Source organism: Equus przewalskii, chromosome 1 (assembly GCF_037783145.1).
Source record: "Equus przewalskii isolate Varuska chromosome 1, EquPr2, whole genome shotgun sequence".
Taxonomy (NCBI): domain Eukaryota; kingdom Metazoa; phylum Chordata; class Mammalia; order Perissodactyla; family Equidae; genus Equus; species Equus przewalskii.
In genome coordinates, this window is record NC_091831.1 from 156,989,913 (window position 1) to 157,012,637 (window position 22,725).

Sequence of the window (22,725 nt, forward strand, 5' to 3'; positions counted from 1 at the left end):
GGCACGCTGACGTCCCCGTGCGTGGGCGTGCGCTCTGCTGGGGCGGGGGCTTCGGGAGCGCGGGCCTCAGCCCGCAGGTTGGCGTCTCTTCTCAGCGCCGCTGCTCTGAGGTCCGGGGAGACCGCCAGGCCGCTGCGCTCCTTGTGTGTTTGTTGCGCGGCGCTGTGATTTACAGCCCTGAAGAGTCTGCATTTTTCTCCTCCTTTTTTTCCCCTGCATTGGTAAATCCGATTTGGAGACCCAGCGGAAAAGAAAATTAATGCTTGCCAGGTGTTGGGGGCGGGAGGAGGGAGGTGGAGATGAGTAGACAGAGAAGAGAGCATTTTTTTAGAGCAATGAGAATACTCTGTATGCTATCGTGATAATGGATATATGTTATTATACATTTGTCCAAAACCGTAGAATGTACACCACCAAGTGTGAACCCTGAGGTAAACTATGGACTTTGGGTGATTATGATGTGTTAATGTAGGTTCATCCTTGGTAAAAAATGTACAAATCTGGTAAGTGATATGGATAATGGAGGAGGCCATGGCTGTGTGTGGGCAGGGCGTACATGGGAAATCTTTGCCTTCCTTTCAAGTTTGTTATACATCTAAAACTGCTCTAAAAAAATGAAGTCTTTACGAAAAAAAAAAAAGCTTTGAAACTTCTGTCAGAAAATATAGTAGATATACATGAACTCCCCAATAAAGAACTAAAAAGCTTAGTAAAATATATAATACACCAGAGCACGCTCATGACATATAAGAAACAAGATGCTGTGAGTGAAAGAAACACATCAGATGAATACATAAAACTTTCAATTTCAGAATAACACATCTCTGAGCATCCTAGAATCCAAGGCAAAAAAGAAAGCAAAATAAATTATATTGTTCTGATTATATAGAGACACTATAAATCAGAGAAGCAAACTTTTACATAGCATGATACTTCAAAAAATTTATTAAATTAGGTTGCCCCAGGATTTTATTTTAAAATTTGTAGGGACTGGCCTGTTGAATAGTGATTAAGTTTGGCACACTCTGCTTCCGTGGCCAGGGTTCATGGGTTCTGATCCCAGGTGCAGACCTACACCACTCATCAGCCATGCTGTGGTGGCCACCCACATACGAAATAGGGGAAGACTGGCACAGATGTTAGCTCAGGGCTAATCTTCAGCAAAAAAATATTTTTTTTTTTACAATTTTCTTATAAAATACGATACATGGCAGAAAATGCATAAAACATAAATGAAAAGTATAATGAATAATTATAAAGCAAACTCCCCTTAGCCACTACTGAAGACAAGAAACAGGGTGTTGCAAGAACTCTGGAAGTCCCTTTTGGTTTTGATCATACCCATTTCTCCCTCTAACTTCTATTGTAAACTTCTTTGCTTTATAATTTTATTCACCTACTAAAAAATAGTTTAGATTTACATGTTTTAAAACTTTACAGAAGTGAAATTTATTTATTTATTTTTACTTTATATACAGTAAAATTCACTCCTGGAATTAACTAACTCTGATCAGTTAAGCTCTGTTGTTAGGTACCTCCTACATTTGGTATTGTTATATTTTCGTGGAAAACATGACTCCTTTTAAGTTATGTAATGTCCTTATTTATTCCTGCTGAAGTTCCTCATTCTGAAGTCTGCTTTGTCTGATATTAATATTGCTACTCCAACTTTCTTTTGATTAATGTTTTCATGGTATATCTTTTTCTGGTATTTTACTTATAATCTATTATTTTCAATTAAAGTGGGTTTCTAGTTGATGGCATATTGTTGAGTCTTGCTTTTTTCCTCAATTTACACTCTCAGTCTTTTAATTGGTTTCTTTAGACCATTTATATTTAACCTAATTTCTGATGTGGTTGGATTAAAATCTACAATTCTGCTAACTGGATTCTATTTATTCTATATGGTTCTTTTTTCCCTCTTTTACTGTCTTCTTTTGGTTTGTGTTTTATGAGTTACTTTTAACTCCATTATTGCCTTATTATTTGTATTTCTTTTTAAGAAATTTTAAATGGTTATCCTAGGGTTTGCAATATACATCTTTATTTAATCAGAGTCTAACTTAAGATGATATTATACTACCTTGTGTGTGTGTAAGGGATTTACACCTGTATATTCCCAATCCCTCACTCTCATCCTTTGGGCAATTTTTTTCATAGATTTTACTTTTACATATGCTATAAACACACCAAATATTCCTACTGTATATATATTTCTTTTATTCCATTTCCAATGCTTTTCATTTCTTTCATGGATCTATGTGCCTGGTATCATATTCCTTCTGCTTGAAAAAAATTAAACACTATTCATAGTACAGGTCTACTGGCAGTGAATTTTCTCAGTTTTCCTTGTATAATAAAGTATATGTTTCTCCTTCATTTTTTTCCAGCTTTAGCAAGGTGTGATTGACAAATAAAAACAATACATATTTAACTTGTACAAGTTTTTTAAGATATACAACATGATGATAATATATGTATACATTGTGAAATGATTGCCACTTCAAGTCAATTAACACACCTGTCATCTCACATAGCTGCCTTTTTTATGTGGTGAGAACACTTAAGATCTACTCTTTTAGCAAATTTCAAGTGTGTAATATAGTGTTCTTAATTATAGTCACTATGCTGTACATTAGACCCCCTGAACATACTCACCTCATAACTGAAAATTTGTACGCTTTGACCAACATCTCCCCATTTCCCCCACCTTCTAGCCCATGGCAATCACCATTCTACTGTGTTGTTTGATGAGTTCAACTTTTTTATATTCCATATATAAGTGAGATTATACAGTATTTTTCTTTCCATGTTTGACTTATTTCACTTAGCATAATGTCCTCCAGGCTCATCCTTCTTGTTTCAAATGACAGAATTTCCCTCTTTTTTATGGCTGAACAGTATTGCATAGCTTTGGCTATTAGGGTCTTCTGTGGTTTCATAAAAAGTTTAGGATTATTTTTTCAATTTCTGTGAAAAATGCCACTGGAAGTTTGATAGAGATTGCATTGAATCTATAGATGGCTTTGAGTAGTATGGACTTTTTCACAATATTAATTCTTCCAATCCACGAACACAGCATACCTTTCCATTTATTTGTGTCATCTTCAATTTCTTTCGTCAATGCCATATAGTTTTCAGTATACAGATCTTTCACCTCCTTGGTTAAATTTACTCCTAAGTATTTTTACTTTTTGATACCTGACAGCAGGAGTGCTCCTGGCCCATAGCCTAGAAGGGCTAGGGGCCATTTCAGGATCTGCAGTTGGACCAAGGTCAGAAGGCCTGCCTCAGGGACATGGACAGGTTTGTCCACTGCCCAGTCCCTGGGCAGGCACAACTCATGCCTAAAAGGAGCTAGAGCTGGGTCACAGGTGACTTCAGGGTCCAAAGCAGGACTGAGGTTGGCGGGACTGTTACCTGGGGCACACACGGGCATGACTCCTGCTAGGTCTTATGTGGATGGTGCTTGTGGTGGAACCAATGCCAAATGTGGTTTAGCCAAGTCCACAGGCAGATGGGGCTGTTTGTGAATCTGCATGCAGGACCTTGGTCAGTGAATCTGCCACCTGAGCATGGGCCAGCCTTCTCAAAACAGCCCTCCGTGGTCATGGGGTCCACTGGGGTTTCACAATCTCTCATCTGGATCCCAAAGCTCCCTAAAAGGCACTTTTGCTCATGAATGGCTGCCAAATTATTGTTGCTGAGGGGACATACAAAGCCAGCATTACCTGAACACTAAAGCCAAATAAGGACACTGCAAAAAAAGAAAACTACTACCAATATTCCTAATGAACATACATACAGAAATTCTCAACAAAATATTAGCAAACCAAATTCAACAATATATTAAAAGGATCAGGGGCCAGGCTAGTGGTGCAGCAATTAAGGTCACACATTCCACTTCAGCAGCCCAGGGTTCACCAGTTCGGATCCCAGGTGCAGACCTACACACCACTTGTCAAGCCATGCTGTGGCAGGCATCCCACATATAAAGTAGAGGAAGATGGGCACAGATATTAGCTCAGGGCCAATCTTCCTCAGCGAAAAGAGGAGGGTTGGTGGTAGATGTTAGCTCAAGGCTAATCTTCCTCAAGAATACATTAACAAAATGAAGGATAAAAATCGTGATTATCTCAACAGATGAATAAAAAGCATTTGACAAAATACAACATCCTTTCATAAAAAAAAAATTCTTAACAAATTGGGTACAGAAGAGGCATACATCAACATGATAAAGGCCTTGTATGACAAGCCCGTAGCTAAAATCATACTCAAGGGTGAAAGGTTGAAAGCTTTTTCTCTAAGATCAGAAAGAAGACAAGGGTGTCTATGCTCGCCATTTCTTTCAACACAGTACTGGAAGTCCTAGCCAGAGCAATCAGCCAAGAAAAAGAAATAAAAGGCATTCAAATCAGAATACAGGGAAAATTGGGGGCCTGCTCCATGATGTAGTGGTTAACTTTGGTACATTCTGCTTCAGTGGCCCAGGTTCGTGGGTTCAGATCCCAGGCATGGACCTACACCACTTGCCAGCCACACTGTGGTGGCAACCCACATATAAAGTAGAGGAAGACTGGCACAGATGCTAGCTCAGGGCTATCTTCCTCAAGCAAAAAATGGGTATTGTTGGCAACAGATGTTAGCTGAGGGCTAATCTTCCTTAGCAAATAAACAAATGAATAAATAATTTTTTTAAGAAAAGAAAGTAAATTATCTTTGCAAATGACATGATCTTATATAAAGGAAATCCTAAAGACTCCACCAAAAAAACTGTTAGAACTATCAAAAAATTCAGTAAAGTTGCAGGATACAAAATCAACATACAGAAATCAGTTGCATTTATATACATTAACGATGAAACATCTGAAAAACAAATAAAGAAAACCATCCCATTCACAATAGCATCAAAAACAAGAAAAAATTTAGAAATAAATTTAACCAAGGAGGTGAAAGATCTGTACCCTGAAAACTATAGGACTTTGATGGAAGAAGTTGAAGAAGACACCAATAAATGTAAAGATAGTCTGTACTCATGGATTAGAAAAGGTAATATTGTAAAAATGTCCATACTACCCAAAGCTATTAATAGATTCAATGCAATTCCTATCAAAATTCCAATGGCATTTTTCACAGAAATAGAAAAAAAAAACCCTAAAATTTGTATGGAACCACAAAAGACCCTGAATAGGCAACAATCCTGAGAAAGAAGAACAAAGCTGGAAGCATCACACTTCCTGATTTCAAACTATACTACAAAGTTATAGCAATCAAAACAGAATGGTATTGCTATAAAAACAGACAGCTTGACTAATGGAGCAGAATGAACAGCTCAGAAATAAATCCTCACGTATATGGTCAACAAATATTTGACAAGGGAGCCAAGAGTGCTCAATGGGGAAATGGCATAAAGTGTCATTGAATATCAGGTTCACTTACAAGCTGCCCCAGTAGCCATCAGTGAAGATTTTCTCATTGGTCACTGTCACCTTTCCCTAGGAGTCATAGTTTAAAGAAATGGTTTAAGAGGTTCCTCACAAGAAATCCCAATTTTTTTAGAAGAAAAACAAAAGACTAATGATAAAAAAATCTCTTCTCACATTTGCACTGGTTTTAAATTCCCCAGTCTTAGAAAATGAAATCAGAATGGAAATGGACAATTTGACTAGATTAGTCAAATAAATGACTTCTGCTATCTTGGATTTCCTTCCACATCAATTAAGGTCACTCCATATCATGATCAGGTCATGTAAGGCATTTCCTTCATAGTACCAACCATCTGGTCATTGCACTGAAAGACTGCAGGAAAATTTAGTGGATTTAGTTTTAAAGGGATCAACAGAACATAGTTTCCTGATCTCTGTGTTGTAGCTCTTAATTTAAGTTACAGAGGAAATATTTGTTCACAAACATGTCTCAGTTTCAGAATTAGAGTCAAAGACAGAACTTCTCTTCATTACACTGATCCCCACAGAGGATGATTTCTTAATAGAATGCAATCTGCAATGGAAAGCCTCCTGAAATTTACCCAGTATTTCCCCCTGGATTCTCTGTTTCCTCAACTCCAGCCACCCCCTAGGAGCCAATCTACTAAAACCTGGATGAGTCCGAAAGATTGGAAAGAGGGTGCTCTCCTGGGGAAACTTGAGGAAGCCACTGAGATCACGAGGGGAGAGACATGGAATTTTAGAGTAATCCCTGAGAGGAAACATAGATTAAACATTGCTTCACGTGCTAAACATCTCAGCAAACTCCTAGGAAAGAAGCCTCTGGAGCCTTTAGAAATGAAGGAAGTCCAATGAACCACATATAATGGCTTGACCTGAAGTTTTCTTTATCAGAGCCAATGAGAAGAAGATGCCTTTATGTTCAACTGGACAGTTCCCATCCCTCTTTCCAAGCTGAGCCAGAAAATCCATCATTGTATGTAAGAGAAAAGGACTGATTGTCCATTTTTCAACCACTGCTGTGATATACTAGAAAGTGCCTTTTACTTTATAAATCAGATTAGTCATTGTCCCTCTGTAGTAGTAGAGTGTAAATGTTCCATATGTGAATACAGGACCCTTAACATTCATTGGGTAAAAGTCATGAACCTTCAGTGAAGCCTATCTGTAAAATAACCAGTTAGAATAGATCATCTGCATCATTTTTTTCCAATTCTATGATTTTGTGATTATTAGGGACCATCTTTTTGAAAATAATCTCACTTTCCAGGAGTAATCATGTGGTATACTCTTCTCTCAGACTACCTGAGAAGAGAGTCTACCAAGTGAGGGACATTTGGAAGGAAGCTATTTGTTTTTATTTATTTATTTTTATTGTGGTACCGTTGGATTATAACATTGTATAGTTTTCAGATGTACATCGTAATATATTTCAAATTCTGTTTAGATTACATCATGCTTACCACCCAAAGACTAATTACGGTCCATCACCACACATGTGAACCTAATCACCCCTTTTGCCCTGGAAGGAGGCTATTTAATCAAGCTATTATTCTTGAGGTGCGTGGACTGTTGAATTGATTGGTTGGTTGGTTGGTTTCCTGTATCGGAAAGTAGTGTATAAAAAATCTGTTCCCTTAGGATTGTAGTTCATTTGATGATTTATGAATCTCAAAAGCATGAGAAACAGTATGTTTATAGCATTTAAATGGTGGATATTCCATTCTAATACCCTAACTCTTCCCAGCAAGTGAGTTTGGAGGCTTTGGAGGTTGAGGTTATGCAGAAATTTATGGAGTCAGTGTATTCCATCAATGGTTAAAATGAAAATTGATTACTTTGGCTTTTCCATTAAGCTCCCCACTCTTCATTAATCCCATTATTTATCTACACTTTCACCAAAGGCTACGGGAAAAATAATGGTGCTGCTGATAAATCTTACAAGGTGTGGTGGTAGAAAAGATGAAATAATGTGTGAAGTTGTCAGTGTATAATGGAGAGTGTCTTGAACTGTTATTCACATTAAGTAGGCGTGGTCCATTTTTTCAGAAAGGACAGAAATACAGATCTCATGTTTCTGGTTCCTGATTTAGATCTGTGAGCCTGTACTTAGTTCCCGACCTGTAGCAGGGAAAGTGATTTATTTATGCCCCATAAATAACAGTATGGGAATCATCTATTGAGCAACTTATTCAGTGAAGGTAGTAAACAAATATCTTTTGAAGTCAACATTGATTGGAAACTGGACAACTTTAGAACTTGGATGCTCAAGCCTCCTTTTTTAATGCTTCCTTAAAAACCACCAAAAGGGGACTAGTGATATTGAAGTCCAAATCTTGGTTCTCAAAGATCGCATGTGATCCTTCTTTCAAATTCTCTGTCTTTTGCCTGTCAAATTTCTTTCCCTTTCATTCCTGAAAAGTTGTGACTGGTGACTTCCAATATACAAGGTGAGATATCTGAATTTAAAAAGAAAACTCAATATAGAAACTATTTTATTTTTTGAGAGTCTTAATTGGTGCTTTTTTAATACTAATCAATTACAAAGTTACTCTGTTGTTTAAACACAAAGATTTGTACATTTTTGTTCAATTCTTAAATACAAAGCTTTAAGTACTACTGAAAAGTACATGGCTGTCCAAATATTTGAAAACATTCTCTCTTCTCTTTAAGAAAACAAAATTAATTCTACCAGATAAAATTGCAGATAAAACCCCATTTGGTCTCATATTATTGTTTTTATCCCGCAAAAATGCTTACTAAATGAACAAACCTTTGTATTGAAAACACCATTTTATTTATTTTATCTAGGTAGGATCTGAACATGAAAAGTAAGATAGCTCATTTTTGTTTAGTATGTATAAAAATCATGAAAATAAACACTTGCAAATAGAGATATTTGAAAAATAATATTCTCATTTTCTTAGAGCAAAGATATCTGATATGTTCAGTCTTCTGTAGATTTTTTTAGGTGTCACTCAACTGATTAGAGTCATATTTTAAGAGAAAATCTTTAAAGGAAAGTTTAAGAAAAGCCTTGACTCCTGAATGCAATAATGTCTGTGACAATTAATTCATTTGATTAGACTATTCTGAAAATCCACTGTCCTGGAATAAGTTTTTCTCAATGTGTAATTCTGTTCTGTTGCCAAAGGTTTAACCCAACCTCACATCAGCTGTCCTCAAAATATATGTCATGTTTTTTTTTTTTCAACAAGGTAAGCTGAACAAAAGAAAGTAGATGAGTTTTTGGGTGAAGATTCATAATCAACTTTAGAAAAACAAACCAAAATCAGAATAGGTTTTCTTAAGGATCAAAGTGAAAAAGAAATTTCTGTTTGTACCACTGATGTGGAAAATTCTTGCTGCATTGGATTCTAGCAAAATAATACTGAGATTTAGAACCATAATCAATTCAAAATAAGGTGGGATTTATTCCCACCTGGTCTCAAAATAGCTCATATATTTTCCTGTAGAGTTTAAGTTCCTTTCTCAGTAAAGCCCTTGAGATATGTAGGAAGCAAAGCAACTTGGGTTACACTCATGTCTTTCTTCCTTGTAGATTTAAGACCCATGAACAACAGGTCAGCAACACACATTGTGACTGAGTTTGTTCTCCTGGGGTTCCCTGGCTGCTGGGAGATACAGATTTTCCTCTTCTCACTGTTTTTGGTGGCTTATATCTTGACCTTGCTGGGGAATGGAGCCATTATCTGTGCAGTGAGATGGGACCCACGGCTACACACCCCCATGTACTTTCTGCTGGGAAACTTTGCCTTCCTTGAGATCTGGTATGTTTCCTCCACTGTTCCTAACATGCTAGCCAACATTCTCTCCAAAACCAAGGCCATCTCATTTTCCGGCTGCTTCCTCCAGTTCTATTTCTTCTTTTCCCTGGGCACAACTGAATGTCTTTTCCTGGCAATAATGGCTTATGATCGGTACCTGGCCATCTGCCGACCACTGCACTATCCTACCATCATGACTGGGAAGCTCTGTGGAAAGCTGGTGTCTATCTGCTGGCTCATTGGATTTCTTGGTTACCCAATCCCCATTTTCTTCATCTCCCAACTCCCCTTCTGTGGACCCAATATCATTGATCACTTCTTGTGTGACATGGACCCACTGATGGCTCTGTCCTGTGCTCCAGCTCCCATTATTGAATTTATTTTCTATACTCAGAGCTCCCTTGTCCTCTTTTTCACTATTACATATATTCTTCTATCATATACCATGTTGCTCAGAGCTGTTTTTCAGATCCCTTCTGCAGCTAGCCAGAAAAAGGCCCTCTCCACCTGTGGTTCCCATTTAGCTGTGGTGTCTCTTTTCTATGGGACAGTCATGGTAATGTATGTGAGTCCTACATATGGCATCCCAACTTGCATGCAGAAGATCTTCACACTGGTATATTCAGTAATGACTCCTCTCTTTAATCCCCTGATCTATAGTCTTCGTAATAAGGACATGAAACTTGCCCTGAGAAATGTTCTACTTGGAAGGAGAATTAGTCAAATTTCTTGAGCCAAAGATACGCCATATTTCCAAGTTCTAATGAATAATAAGATGGAGATTTATAAGTTCTTTCAGTGGTCTTTCAGTCCTCACTCTGAGTAGTTAGAGGCCATATTTTTTTCCTGGAATGTCCATAGCTTAAATGACTATGTTGACTACAAAAACCTTAATTCAATGGACTTCACCATGCAGTGAAATTTTTTTAAAGGCTGTTCTTATTGGAATGATGAAATGGGATTTCTATATGAGAGAAGTTAGACTTTTCTGAACGATTTCTCATCGGTTTTAGGACAAGTCTAATGACGTTTATCAGATAGTTAAAGATGCAGTGACTTTTTTAACAGTTATATTTAGGTATAATTGGTATACAAAAGACTGCACATATTTAATGTATATTAAATGTTCAGTGACTTTTAACTAGCCATGAGACGTTCCTGTCACCTTTAACAGATGCTCCTTTCTTATACCTAGCCTAAAAAATCTTATCTAAATACACTTTCACTCTATTAAAAGAAAGAGGGAGAGGCCAACCCAGTGGCATAGTGGTTCAGTTCACACACTCCATCCAATTCAGTGGCCAGGGTTTGAGGGTTTGGATCCTGGGTACAGACCTAGCACCATTCATCAAGCCACACTGTGGCAGCATCCCACATGAAATAGAGGAAGATTGGCACAGATGTTAGCTCAGGGCCAATATTCCTCACAAACAAAAAAAAAAAAAAAAAAAAAGAGGGGGAAAAAACATCTTTGTACCAGGAGGAATTCTTTCAGCAAATTTCCTTAGAGGTATAGTTCCTGTGTGGTAGGTTTGAAACAAAACCTGGATACACGATAAATAATAATTTAGCTTTTAACTTTAAGTGCTTTTATCACTTATTACAAATACCACATTGTAGTGTAATTTATTTATTTACATGTACTTCCCCTTGAGAAAGCTCCTTAAGGACAGGAATTGCCTTTTTTATTTCTGGATCCCCAACGCACAGTGCCAGAGAGGAAAGCAGCCTGCAGAAGCCAGGAACTGGCCTGGCACTATCAGCTAGGTCATGGTGTTACCAGGAGCTGGCCTGGCACTCTCAGCCAGGCCATGGTGTAATACTGTTGAATGTAAAAAATCTCACATAACATCAACGTCAGACAAGGCTTCTATGTAAGCATGATGGATCAAGACAAAACAAGAACACTCTATAATCATGTCTGAGCACAGACAAAATCAAGAACACTGTCCCAACCACAAAAAATGACCAAACAACTCCCTCTTTAGGCAAATATGAGTGACTACTGCCTCTTAACTAAGTATGGCTTTAGCCCAACTGCATTCTAGATAAAAATTGAGATACCCATGGAGCCTGCCCGGTGGTGCTGCTGTTAAGTGCACACATTTGGCTTTGGCAGCCCGGGGTTCACCAGTTCAGACCTGGGGTGCGGACATGGCACCGCTTGTCAAGCTGTACTGTGGCAGGCGTCCCGCATATAAAGGAGAGGAAGATGGGCACGGATGTTACCTCAGGGCCAGTCTTCCTCAGCAAAAAGAGGAGGATTGGGAGCAGTTGTTAGCTCAAGGCTAATTTTCCTCAAAAAAGTAAATAAATAAATAAATTGAGATACCCAATCATAGAACTTTCCTCCACTTTCTGACTGCATCCAGAGAGAACCTCTACTTCCTTAAATTCTCCCCAAAGTCAACTAACACAAGCCCAAATCATATAGTAAATCCCTTCTAAACATCTTACTTAGATGCCCCATGCTCCTCATTCCAAAAATCTATGTTCTCCCTCTTTGCAAAAAACGAATACACCCATCTTTGCTCAACTACAGGTGTGTTCCTAACCTTCTTTGCATGTTTCGGAATCAACAGTAGTACAATTCCTAGCAGAGAGTAAGCATTCAAAATGTTTTTTAAATACTCTTATCTCAATTTTTTTACTTACAAAATAATATGTAGTTATTGTAACAAAATCAAGCAATGAGGAAGTATATAAAGATGATGGATTTCCCATATTCACTGTCATCCCCACTAATTCTTCTCTCTGCTCCTCAGAGTCAACATATCCCAATTCCTCTGCCTGGCCTTCAACACCCTTCATAATATAGCCCCACTAACTCTATTTTGTTTTCCATCACTTTTCAACATGAACCCTCATCTCTAATAAGGCTAGACACTTAACTTCTCCACTCCCTCATCTCCACACCTTTGCTTGGGCTTCTTTTTAATCCTGGAGAGCTTTGCCTCGTCTTCTGCTATGTACTTGAGAAAGATATTTAACACTTAGATTCTTGGGTCTTATTTTGTAAAATGGGTTTATGACTTATATCTTGTGATAATAGCATAAGGATTAAGTGAGACAATTTATACAAGGACCATAGCACAGTAAAAGACAAATAGGAGGTTCTCAGCACATGTTTGTTCCCCTCCTTCCTATCTTTCAAATCTGACCAGGGATAATTTGCTCGTTGTTCTATCAAATTTTCACTAGGCTCATGCAAACTTTTGCTGCCAAATAATATACATGTATATGTAACTAATGCCTTAGTTAAAGTGCTAACTCTGGAGTCAGACTTGTCATATCCTGGCTTCTTGGCTAGCTGTGTGACCTTGGGCAAGTTGCTTGAACGCTACAAACTTCAGCTACATCAACATTAAAATGTCGTGATATCTTTCAAAATCAGTACATATAATTTTACCTCATTCTATTTAACAGGCACATTGTGTTCCATTATATAAACATATCAAAATTTATTTACCCGTTACTCAATCAAGACAATTATATCCAACATTCTACAGTTAAGACAATGTTGCAATTAATGTCCTTTAATATAAGTCTTTATACATTCACATCAGTAGTCCATAAATTAGAGGCAGGATTTCTGGGACATAGGAAATGTATATTTTTAATTACGAGAAATACTGCTAAATTAGATGCAGCTAAATAGTGTATGAGTTTTCAACAAACAGTACTGGGAAAACTAGATATCCACATGCAAAAGAATGAAGTTGGATACCTACCTCATGCCACATACAAAAATTAACTCAAAATGGATCAAAGACCTAAATGTAAGAGCTAACCTATGAAACTCTTAGAAGAAAACATAGATTTGAATCTTTGTGACCTTGGATTATGCAAATTTTTTAGATATAACACCAAAAATACAAGCAATAAAAGAAAAAAATAGATAAACTGGACTTCATCAAAATTTTTAAATTTTGTACTTCAAAGGATACTATCGAGAGAGTGAAAGGTCACAGAATGGGAAAAAATATTTGCAGATCATATATCTGATATTCTAGCATCCAGAATGTATAAAAAACTCATAAAACTCAACAATAGAAAGACAAATAACAATTTTTAAAATGCATAAAAGATTTGAACAGACATTTCTCCAAAGAAGATATACAAATGGCCAATGAGTACATGAAAATGCTCAACATCATTCGTCATTAGGGCAAGGTAAATCAAAATCACAGTGGGGTACCACTTCAGACTCACTAACATGGCTAGAATCAAAAAGATAGACAACAATTCTGGAAAAATTAGAGCACTCACACATTGCTGGAAGAAATGTAAATTAGAGTTTACCATATGACCCAGCAATTTCATCATAAGTATAATCTCAAGAGAATTAAAAATATATGTTCAAGCAAAATGTGTATACGAATGTTCATAACAACATTATTCATAATAGTCAAAAAGTAAAACAACCTAAACGTCCATGGGTTGATGAATGGAAAACAAAATGTGGTATATATGTACAATGGAATATTATTCAGCCATAAAACGGAGTTAAGTATGATACTTGCTACAACATGAATGAACTTGGAAACCATTATGCTAAGTGAAACAAGCCAGACACAGAAGGCCACATATTCCATGATTCTATTTACATAAAATGCCCAGAATAGGCAAATCTATAGAGACAGAAAGTAGATTAGTTCTTGCCAAGGACTGGGCAGAGGGAAGAATGGGGGACTAGTGCTAATGTGTAACCAGTTTCTTTTAGGGATGATGAAGATGTTCTAGCGTCAGATAGTGGTGATTGTTGCACAACCTTGTGAAAGACTGAAAAATACCTACACTTTAAAAGGATGAATTTTATGCTAGGTGAATTATATCTTACTAAAAAATTTCTATGAAAGTGCTCGTTTACCCACAGCCTTTGCAGCGCTGGCCCAGTGGCGCAGCAGTTAAGTGCACACGTTCCGCTTCAGCGGCCTGGGGTTCGCTGGCTCGGATCCCGGGTGCGGACGTGGCACCGCTTGGCAAGCCATGCTATGGCAGGTGTCCCACATATAAAGTAGAGGAAGATGGGCACGGGTGTTAGCTCAGGGCCAGTCTTCCTCAGCAAAAAGGGGAGGATTGGTGGCAGATGTTAGCGCAAGGCTAATCTTCCTCAAAAAAAAAAAAAAAACCCACAGCCTTTGCAGTGCTGGATCTTATCACTCTTTCTCATCTGGTTGACAATATGAGAGGTGAGATTGGTATTGTATTAATTTTCCTTCCTTGAATTTAACATTAAGTGCCACAAGAGATTAGGAAAATGACATGTCAGTGTATGCTTTAGACAGAAATTTATTCAAGGAGAAAGTGGTGGTTGATCTGTGACTTAGAGATAGGAAGGAGAGGGGAACAAATGTGCTGAGACCCTCTCATGTGTCTTTAACTGGGCTATGGTCCTGACATAAACTGTCTCGTTTAATCCCAATGACATCATTACAAGAATTGTTTATACCCACTTTACAGAATAAGACCTCGAGAACCTAAGTGTTAAGTACCTTTCTCAAGGTGCATGGCAAAAGACAAGGTGAGGCTCTCCAGATTTAAGGAACAGCTAAACAAAGGTGTGGAGAGGATAGAGAGTGGAGTAAAGTGAGTAGCCTGACTAGAGATGAGGGTTAGTGTTGGGAAACAATGGAAAACAAAGTAGGTTTAGTGGGGCCGTGTTATGAGGGTGCTGAACACCAGACAGAGGAATTAGGTATGTTGACTCTGAAGAGCAAAGAGAAGGGCTGATAAAAAGGAAGAGGAGAAGAGCAGAACCCTAGATAACCTCCTTCATGACTGTGGGTATCCATGACATCCAAATCTGCTGCATCCTCTATTTCAGTAAATCTCAACACCTCCATCTCCACACCTCCTCCCAAATGTTCCCAAGAAAAGGAGTAACCGATATCAAATTACTGCTGCTGAGGCTTTTGAAGCATGAATTTGTGGACATTAACTTTTTTGCCCTTACTTTTATGGTGAATCTCAGAGTTACTTATTAGATACTGGATGTACAATTGCTGAGGATGCAAAACTGTGGAGAAAGATAAGATCTATGAAAATGAGAATAGGTTTCCTCATTCTCAGTAACTTATCCTATCCCTCTCTCTGTTTCTCCACTTTTGCCTTCCAAACCCTCCAAAACCTTAGCCCTGCAAATTTTCCATTGTAGGGCAGAACACGGTCTGACCTAGCTGCTGTGTTCTGTTGCCCTCTGGTGATCATTTTGCTTCTATCGTTTTCCTAAACATGAAACACGAAAAACTTCAACCCAAGCAAATATTACGTGAAAAGAAGAAGAACGGTTATTATTCTTATAACTATATTTACAAAAGAATAAATTATGAAGGAATAATGGTTATTATTATTATTATTATTATTATTATTATAATTAGTTAACTGAAGACTAACCAGAAAAATCCTTTTGGTATTAAGTATTAAAACTTTCCTAAAGTGTATTTGCCAACTTTTGGACCTCAGTATATTGAAAATGATTTGATCTTTCACTCCACAAGAAATCAGGAAGTGTAATGTATTGGGACAGGCAATGAATGGGCAATCAGATGATTAGCATTCTAATCCCAGTTCTACAACCAACTAGCTATGTGTCCTTACATAAGTCATTTCACTTCTCTGGCCTCTATCTGTAAGATAAGAAAGTTGAACAGAGTGAATTTTCTAGAGGTGCCTACATTCATTTTTCCCCCCAATATATGACAAGTCTCATGGCACTTACACTGTAGGAGGAAATAGATGAGTGAACAACTCACTTTAATTTAGTGTGTGAAGTGCTAAGCCAGAGTAACCACAGGATGCTATCAGAGCATATAGAAGGAGCACATGACCCAGTCCAGGTCCAAGGATATGTGGAAGGTGGCAGGAAAGTCTTCAGGAAGTAGCATCTAAGATGACATCTGATGGGTGAATGGGAATTACCCAAAAAGCAGTGATGGAGGAGGAGTGTAGAAGAAGAAGGAATATGTCCACAGAATCAGAAACGAGTGAGTAGGCTATTCAAGAAACAAAAAGTAGTTCATTTTGGCTGGAATATTCAATGTAAGGGAGAAATGTCAAAAGATGAGACAACAGAGTTAAGCATGAATCAGCTCATTTAAGGTCATATAAATCAGGATAAGAACTTTAGATTTTATCCTAAGACCAATGAGAAATGTTTGAAGAGTTATACTCAGGAATGATATGATCACATTTACATTTTGAAAGAGCAATGTAATGACAAAATGAAGAACGCACTAGAGAGAGATCAAAATTGAAGAGAGTGGACCAGTTATAAGGGTATTGCAGTAATCTAGAGAAGATATAATGGTGACTTGATCTAGAATGGTGCTTTTCAAAGTATGGTCCACAAGAAGAAAAGAACAGAAACTGAGAGGAAGCTTTAGAAACTTTTAGAGCAATTCAACATTGTAACATCCAAGCACATGATCAATGGACTCATCTCCTTGAACAGGATGTAGACCAGTTTGGACTTAGGAGTACTATCTGTTTACACTAGTCAGACACAGTAGAACCACGTTAAAACAGGTGCCATTTTAAGGCTTGCTTGTGAACTGTAACCCGAAAGTATATAAAAATTGAGAAAATATACATATTTATCTTTATGACATTTTTACAATAATTTTAATTTTAATGCATAGTTTAATATAAGTTAAATTGGGGAAATATAATTCATATTATTTATTTTTAACTCTAATTTGTTGTGGAAAATCAAGCTTTACTGGAGTCTTTTTTAAGAAAAGACACATTTTGGGGGGGGGAGGGGTGAGGAAAATTGGCCCCAAGATAACATCTATTGCTAATCTTGCTCTTTTTGCTGGAGGAAGATTGTCCCTGAGCTAGCATCTGTGCCAGTCTTCCTCTGTTTTGTATGTGGGATGCCTCCACAGCATGGCTTGATGAGCGATGTGTACGTCCACGTGGAGGATCTGAACTGGCGAACCCTAGGCTGCCAAAGCAGACAGAACATTTGAACTCAACCACTCTGCCCCCAGGACAGCCCAGACACATCCTTTCTGAATGCAGCCATAGTAGTAAACCAAATGATAACAATAGAAATGTTTTCCAAGAAATGAAGACTAAGAATTCATACTAGTTTACTCAGAAGTACAAACCCTCATATATTTTTAATTATATAACTATAATGAAGCATGACATGCCCAAACCGCAGTGAGCTACTTGCAGAGATAGATTAGCTAATGAAACAAAGAAACCATCAAAACTTAAGCAGCTTTTACATACAAAACATAAAGAAATATGTTAAAAGCCAAAATAATTTTTAAAGAAATATTATTGAATTAAAAAACAGAAAAAAAGCAGGCTGTTGGCGGCGTTGCGGTTCAGCTCGTGTGCGGCGGTGGTGTCGGCAGCGGCTGCATCGAAAGAGTTTGGCGCGATGTCTCACACCGTTCTGCTGGTACAGCCTACTGAGAGGCCAGAAGGCCGCACTTACGCTGACTATGAGTCTGTGAATGAATGCATGGAAGGCGTTTGTAAAATGTCTGAAGAACATCTGAAGAGAATGAACCCCAACAGCCCCTCTATCACATACGATATCAGTCAGTTGTTTGATTTTATCGATGATCTGGCAGACCGCAGCTGCCTTGTTTACCGAGCTGCTACCCAGACATACCAGCCTTATAACAAAGACTGGATTAAAGAGAAGATCTACGTGCTCCTTCGTCGGCAGGCCCAACAGGCTGGGAAATAGTTGAGTTGGAAGCATCACGGGGATGGGGGTGGGCTTGGAACACAGATGTGTACAGCCTGCGGTAGTGGAAGTTTGTATTATAGTAATCCTGTTTCCATTTTGGTACGCTCTAGCCAGGATTGAATGTATTAGATGAAATGTGAGGATCTTGTTCAATCTGAAACCCCCATTCTCCCCCTTTTTTTTACTTAAACATTTTTATGATGATTTAGATGGAAGTTGTTCTTTGTCAGTTAATGTTGGTTCCATTCCTTCAAACTGTTCCTATCTGCTTTCTAACATTCACTGTACTAACCCTTCTTCAAGTTGGGGTGGGGGGTGGTGACACAATTTAGTTATGTCCTCAAGATAAAGTCTTAGTGAAAAACAAAATAAATGGTCTTTAGTTATATTTTCAAAAGAAAAAAAAGGCAGAAAAAAGCAAATGTTCAATATTTCATATGAACATTTGTGCTTTGAGATCTTGTAAAACAGAATTTTGAGTTGCTAAAAGAAAGAAAATATGTACAATTGCAGAGTCATTAATGAAAGACTGTATCAAAGATGCTTGCTGGCAAAACTTGAATGAATTAATGGCAATGAAGGTAGCTCACGTACCACTTTTCTTTTTTTTCTTTTTTTTTTATGGGAAGATTAGCCCTGAGCTAACTGCTGCCAATCCTCCTCTTTTTGCCGAGTAAGACTGGCCCTGAGCTAACATCTGTGCCCATCTTCCTCTACTTTATATGTGGGACGCCTACCACAGCATGGCTTGCCAAGCGGTGCCATGTCCACACCTGAGATCCGAACCAGCAAACCCTGGGCCGCCGAAGTGGAACGTGCAAACTTAACCACTGTGCCACTGGGCCGGCCCCATCACGTACCACTTTTCAATGACTCCACAGCTCAATGTATTAAAGAACTAGATCATAGAATAAATAAAGTTAGCAGATTATTTTTCATGCAACTTGATGAACACTCAGCTATTTCTAAAATGGCAATTATTTATATATGCAACTTGAATATGATGGTGATATGAGGAGGAATTTTTTTTCACCTTCATTCCTGACAAAACAATTAGCTATAAAATGGTATATAACTGTGAAGGATTACATTATCAACAAATTGTGGTTTGAGACTTAAATTTTGAGTATATTCTGATGGTGCAGCTGCAATGACAGGGAAAGATTCTTTAGCAATTACTCAAATTAAGGAATTTATGCCACTCTTGCAAATTTAATGTGTTTATTTTAGTCTTCCTAGAGTCTGACTACTTATATGATTTGGTGAAACTGAGTTTCTGGAACTTTAAGGTGAGGAATTCTGGTCCTGGCTATGACGAAATAGCCATTATCAGAGTAACCTTCCCACCATAAATAACCATAAAATTTGGACACAATATAGAAAACAATTGCTTGCAGGCATTGTACAACAACCAAAGCAGGGCTGAAATTCTTTAGAAAGGGGAGGCATCCAAGATAAGCCCCACATGTACCCAGGCTTTCTCCCTGAGAACATTTTATGGGCTATGGTACAGGGAGGTAGAGCGCAAGCAGTGAGCAGAAATCTCACTGGGTAGAAGCAGCAGAGATAGTTTCAGGCTATGGAGCTGGCTGAGATTTAGGAAGCAAAGGTCATGAGTTTATGAGATGATATGACAATGGGAAAAAAATGTGAATGATTCTCATTTTGAAGATCTATCAGTTACTAACTTTTTTAAAAAATTCTCAAAACTTAATATTAAGAAAACAAACAACCCAAGTAAAAATGGGCAAGGGGCCGACCCAGTGGCATAGCAGTTAAGTTTGCGTGCTCTGCTTCTGTAGCCCAGGGTTTTCCAGTTCCAATCCCGGGTGTGGACCTGCACACCATTTATCAAGCCATGCTGTGGCAGACATTCCAGATATAAAATAGAGGAAGATGGGCACAGAGGTTAGCTCAGGGCCAATCTTACTCAGCAAAAAGAAGAGGATTGGCCATGGGTGTTAGCTCAGAGCTAATATTCCTCAACAAACAAAAAGGGCAAAAGATCTAAATAGACGCTTAATTGAAGAAAATATATGAATGGTGAATAAACCCATGAAAAGATGCTTGACATCACGTCATTAAAGAAATGCAAATTAAAACCACAATGAGTTGTCACTACACGCCTCTTAAAATGACTAAAATCCAAAACACTGACAATAACAAGTGCTGACAAGGATGTAGAATAACAGAAACTCCCATTCGTTGCTGGTGGGAATGGAAAATGGCACAGCCATTTTGGAAGACAGTTTGGCAGTTTCTTATAAATCTAAATATACACTTACCATATGACCCAGCAATCACACACCTTAGTATTTACTCAAGTAATTTGAAAACTCATGTTAACTCAAAAATCTATAAACAAATATTTATAGCAGTCTTATTCATAGTCAGGAAAAGCAACCAAGATGTCCTTCAACAAGGAAATGGATAAACTGTGATACACCCATACAACAGAATATTATTGAGTGATAAAAAGGAATGAGCTATCAAATCGTGGAGCAACATGGATGATCTCAAAGGCATTCTAGAAAGTGAAAGAAAAATGATCCAAAAGACTACATATTGTATGATATCATTGATATGACATTCCGGAAAAGGCAAAACTATAGGGACAAAAAGCATATTAGTGATTGCCAGGGGATGAGGGAAAGGGAAGTGATTGACTACAAAGGGAATGCACAGGGGAACTTTTAGGGTGTAGGCACTGTATATGTATGGTAATGGGGTGGGTAATAGATACATGACTCTATACGTTTGTCAAAACCCATAGAACTGTACATCAGAAAAAGTGAACTTTAATGTATGCAAACTAAAAAAGGATCAACCAGGATGTAGGGGTATCCCAAAATGGAATGCAGAGTGTGACAAATGAATCTAACTGTATTACAAATGTGTGACATAACTGCATCGAACGGGGTAGAGAAAAAAGAAGCTTATCTAAGTAACTTTACAACACGGTGTTCTGACTGGAAACTATAAGGCTAAAGGCAAAAGCAATTGTACGTAAACATTGTACTCTAGTTGGTAAATTTTTTACATGGTGTGGTTACCAATTCTGAAACTGCTTCACATAGAAACTGGGGTTGAACAAACAAGTAAATGAACGGAGGATGGCAGGAACCAGGTTTCTCACTGTCCGTAACAGTTTCCTACTCCTGCTGTAATAAATTATCACAAACTTAGTGGCTTAAAACAACCTAAATGTATAATCTTACAGTTCTGGAGGTCAGAAGTCCAAAATCAGTCTCACTAAACTTAAGTCAAAGTGTCAGCAGAGATGCTTCCTTCTGGGTGCCTTAGGGGAGAATCCATTGCCTTGACTTTGCCAGTTTTAGAAGCCACCTGCATTCTTTGGCTAATGGCCCCTTTCTCCATCTTCAAATCTAGCAGTATAGCATCTTTCAATCTCTATCTCTCCTTCAGTCATCACATTACTTTCTCTGTCTTTGACCCTCCTGCCTCCCTCTTATAAGAACCCACGTAATTACATTGGCCCATGTAATTACAGAAAATACAGGACAAACTCCCCCATGGCAATATCTTTAGCTTAATGATATATGTGGAGTCCCTTTTGCCAGGTAAAACAACATATTTACAAGTTATGGGGATTAGGATGTAGACATATTTGGAGGGCCATTATTTAGCCTACTACACTGACAAAGAGGGAAGTTACAGTTGAGCAAGAAAATAGGGCAAGAAGGAACTCTGTGTTACTGGTTAGCGTTAGAGACATCAGTATGAATTCATACTTAATATATATACAGATGAGTAAATATAGAAATAATTATAGATATGTATGTATATGTGGTGTAGTATACATACATATATATTATGTAGCTCTGTCTGCTGAAAACGCCTTGAAGCAATAACACCCAAGTAGCAATAAATACCCCCAGCACCCAGATCTTGATTTCTAAATACTATTCTTCAATAAAAGGTACCAGGATGGGCCGGCCCCGTGGTCGAGTGGTTAAGTTTGCGCGCTCCACTTCAGTGGCCCAGGTTTTCACCAGTTCAGATCTTGGGAGCTCATCAGGCCATGCTGAGGTGGCGTCCCACATGGCACAACCAGAAGGACCTACAACTAGAATATACAACCATGTACTGGGGGGTTTGGGGGAGAAGAAGGGAAAAAAAAGAAGAAGAAGATTGACAATAGCTGTTAGCGCAGGTACCAATCTGAAAAAAAGGTACCAGGACTCCTTGAGAAATGATTGATTCTAGGACTGGGACAGGGAAAATACAAGATGAACCTAAAGGATCATGTAGTATCAGAAATAATATATAAATATTCAAAAAGCAAAAAGATGGAGACATGTCAAACAGATACAGGAACCAAACCGAAAGAGCTCTCACGACCAAAGCTGGAACGATGTGAGCAACAAAGTAAATAATGTAGGATTGGATTATAACCCAAAGTATGAAAAAGAATTTATGTGAGTTCGTATGGAGATAAGTAAACAAATGGAGGGAAATAGACAAATTTTCCTTACAGAAGAATTACAAATAATATATGTAGATACTCTCTCCTCCAGGAGATGGAGCTTAATCCCCTTTCCCTGAAGGTGGCCTAGAATTAGTGACTTGCTTCCAAAGAATACTAGGGAAAGGAAAACATGGTAACTCTACAGTGGAGAAACCTGGCAAACAAAATCAACCAAGTGATGAAGGTTAACATCACCAGGGGTGTCATATGGATACATGTCCCCTGATGTGACGTGACAAGAAGGGCACTTCACCTCTTTCGTATCTTTTCCTAAAATCCATAATCCCG

At 38.0% G+C, this 22,725-nt stretch overlaps 1 protein-coding gene and 1 pseudogene across 1 annotated transcript; both read left to right on the top strand.

Moving 5' to 3' along the window:
• The first annotated feature begins 8,990 nt into the window (after window positions 1-8,990).
• On the top strand, window positions 8,991-9,968 carry LOC103559550 (olfactory receptor 11H4). The gene has a single exon (XM_008533191.2). The coding sequence runs from the start codon at window positions 8,991-8,993 to the stop codon at window positions 9,966-9,968; it is 978 nt and encodes a 325-aa protein (XP_008531413.2).
• A 7,591-nt stretch (window positions 9,969-17,559) lies between these two features.
• LOC103559526 (enhancer of rudimentary homolog pseudogene) lies at window positions 17,560-18,127 on the top strand (annotated as a pseudogene).
• Window positions 18,128-22,725: the final 4,598 nt, after the last annotated feature.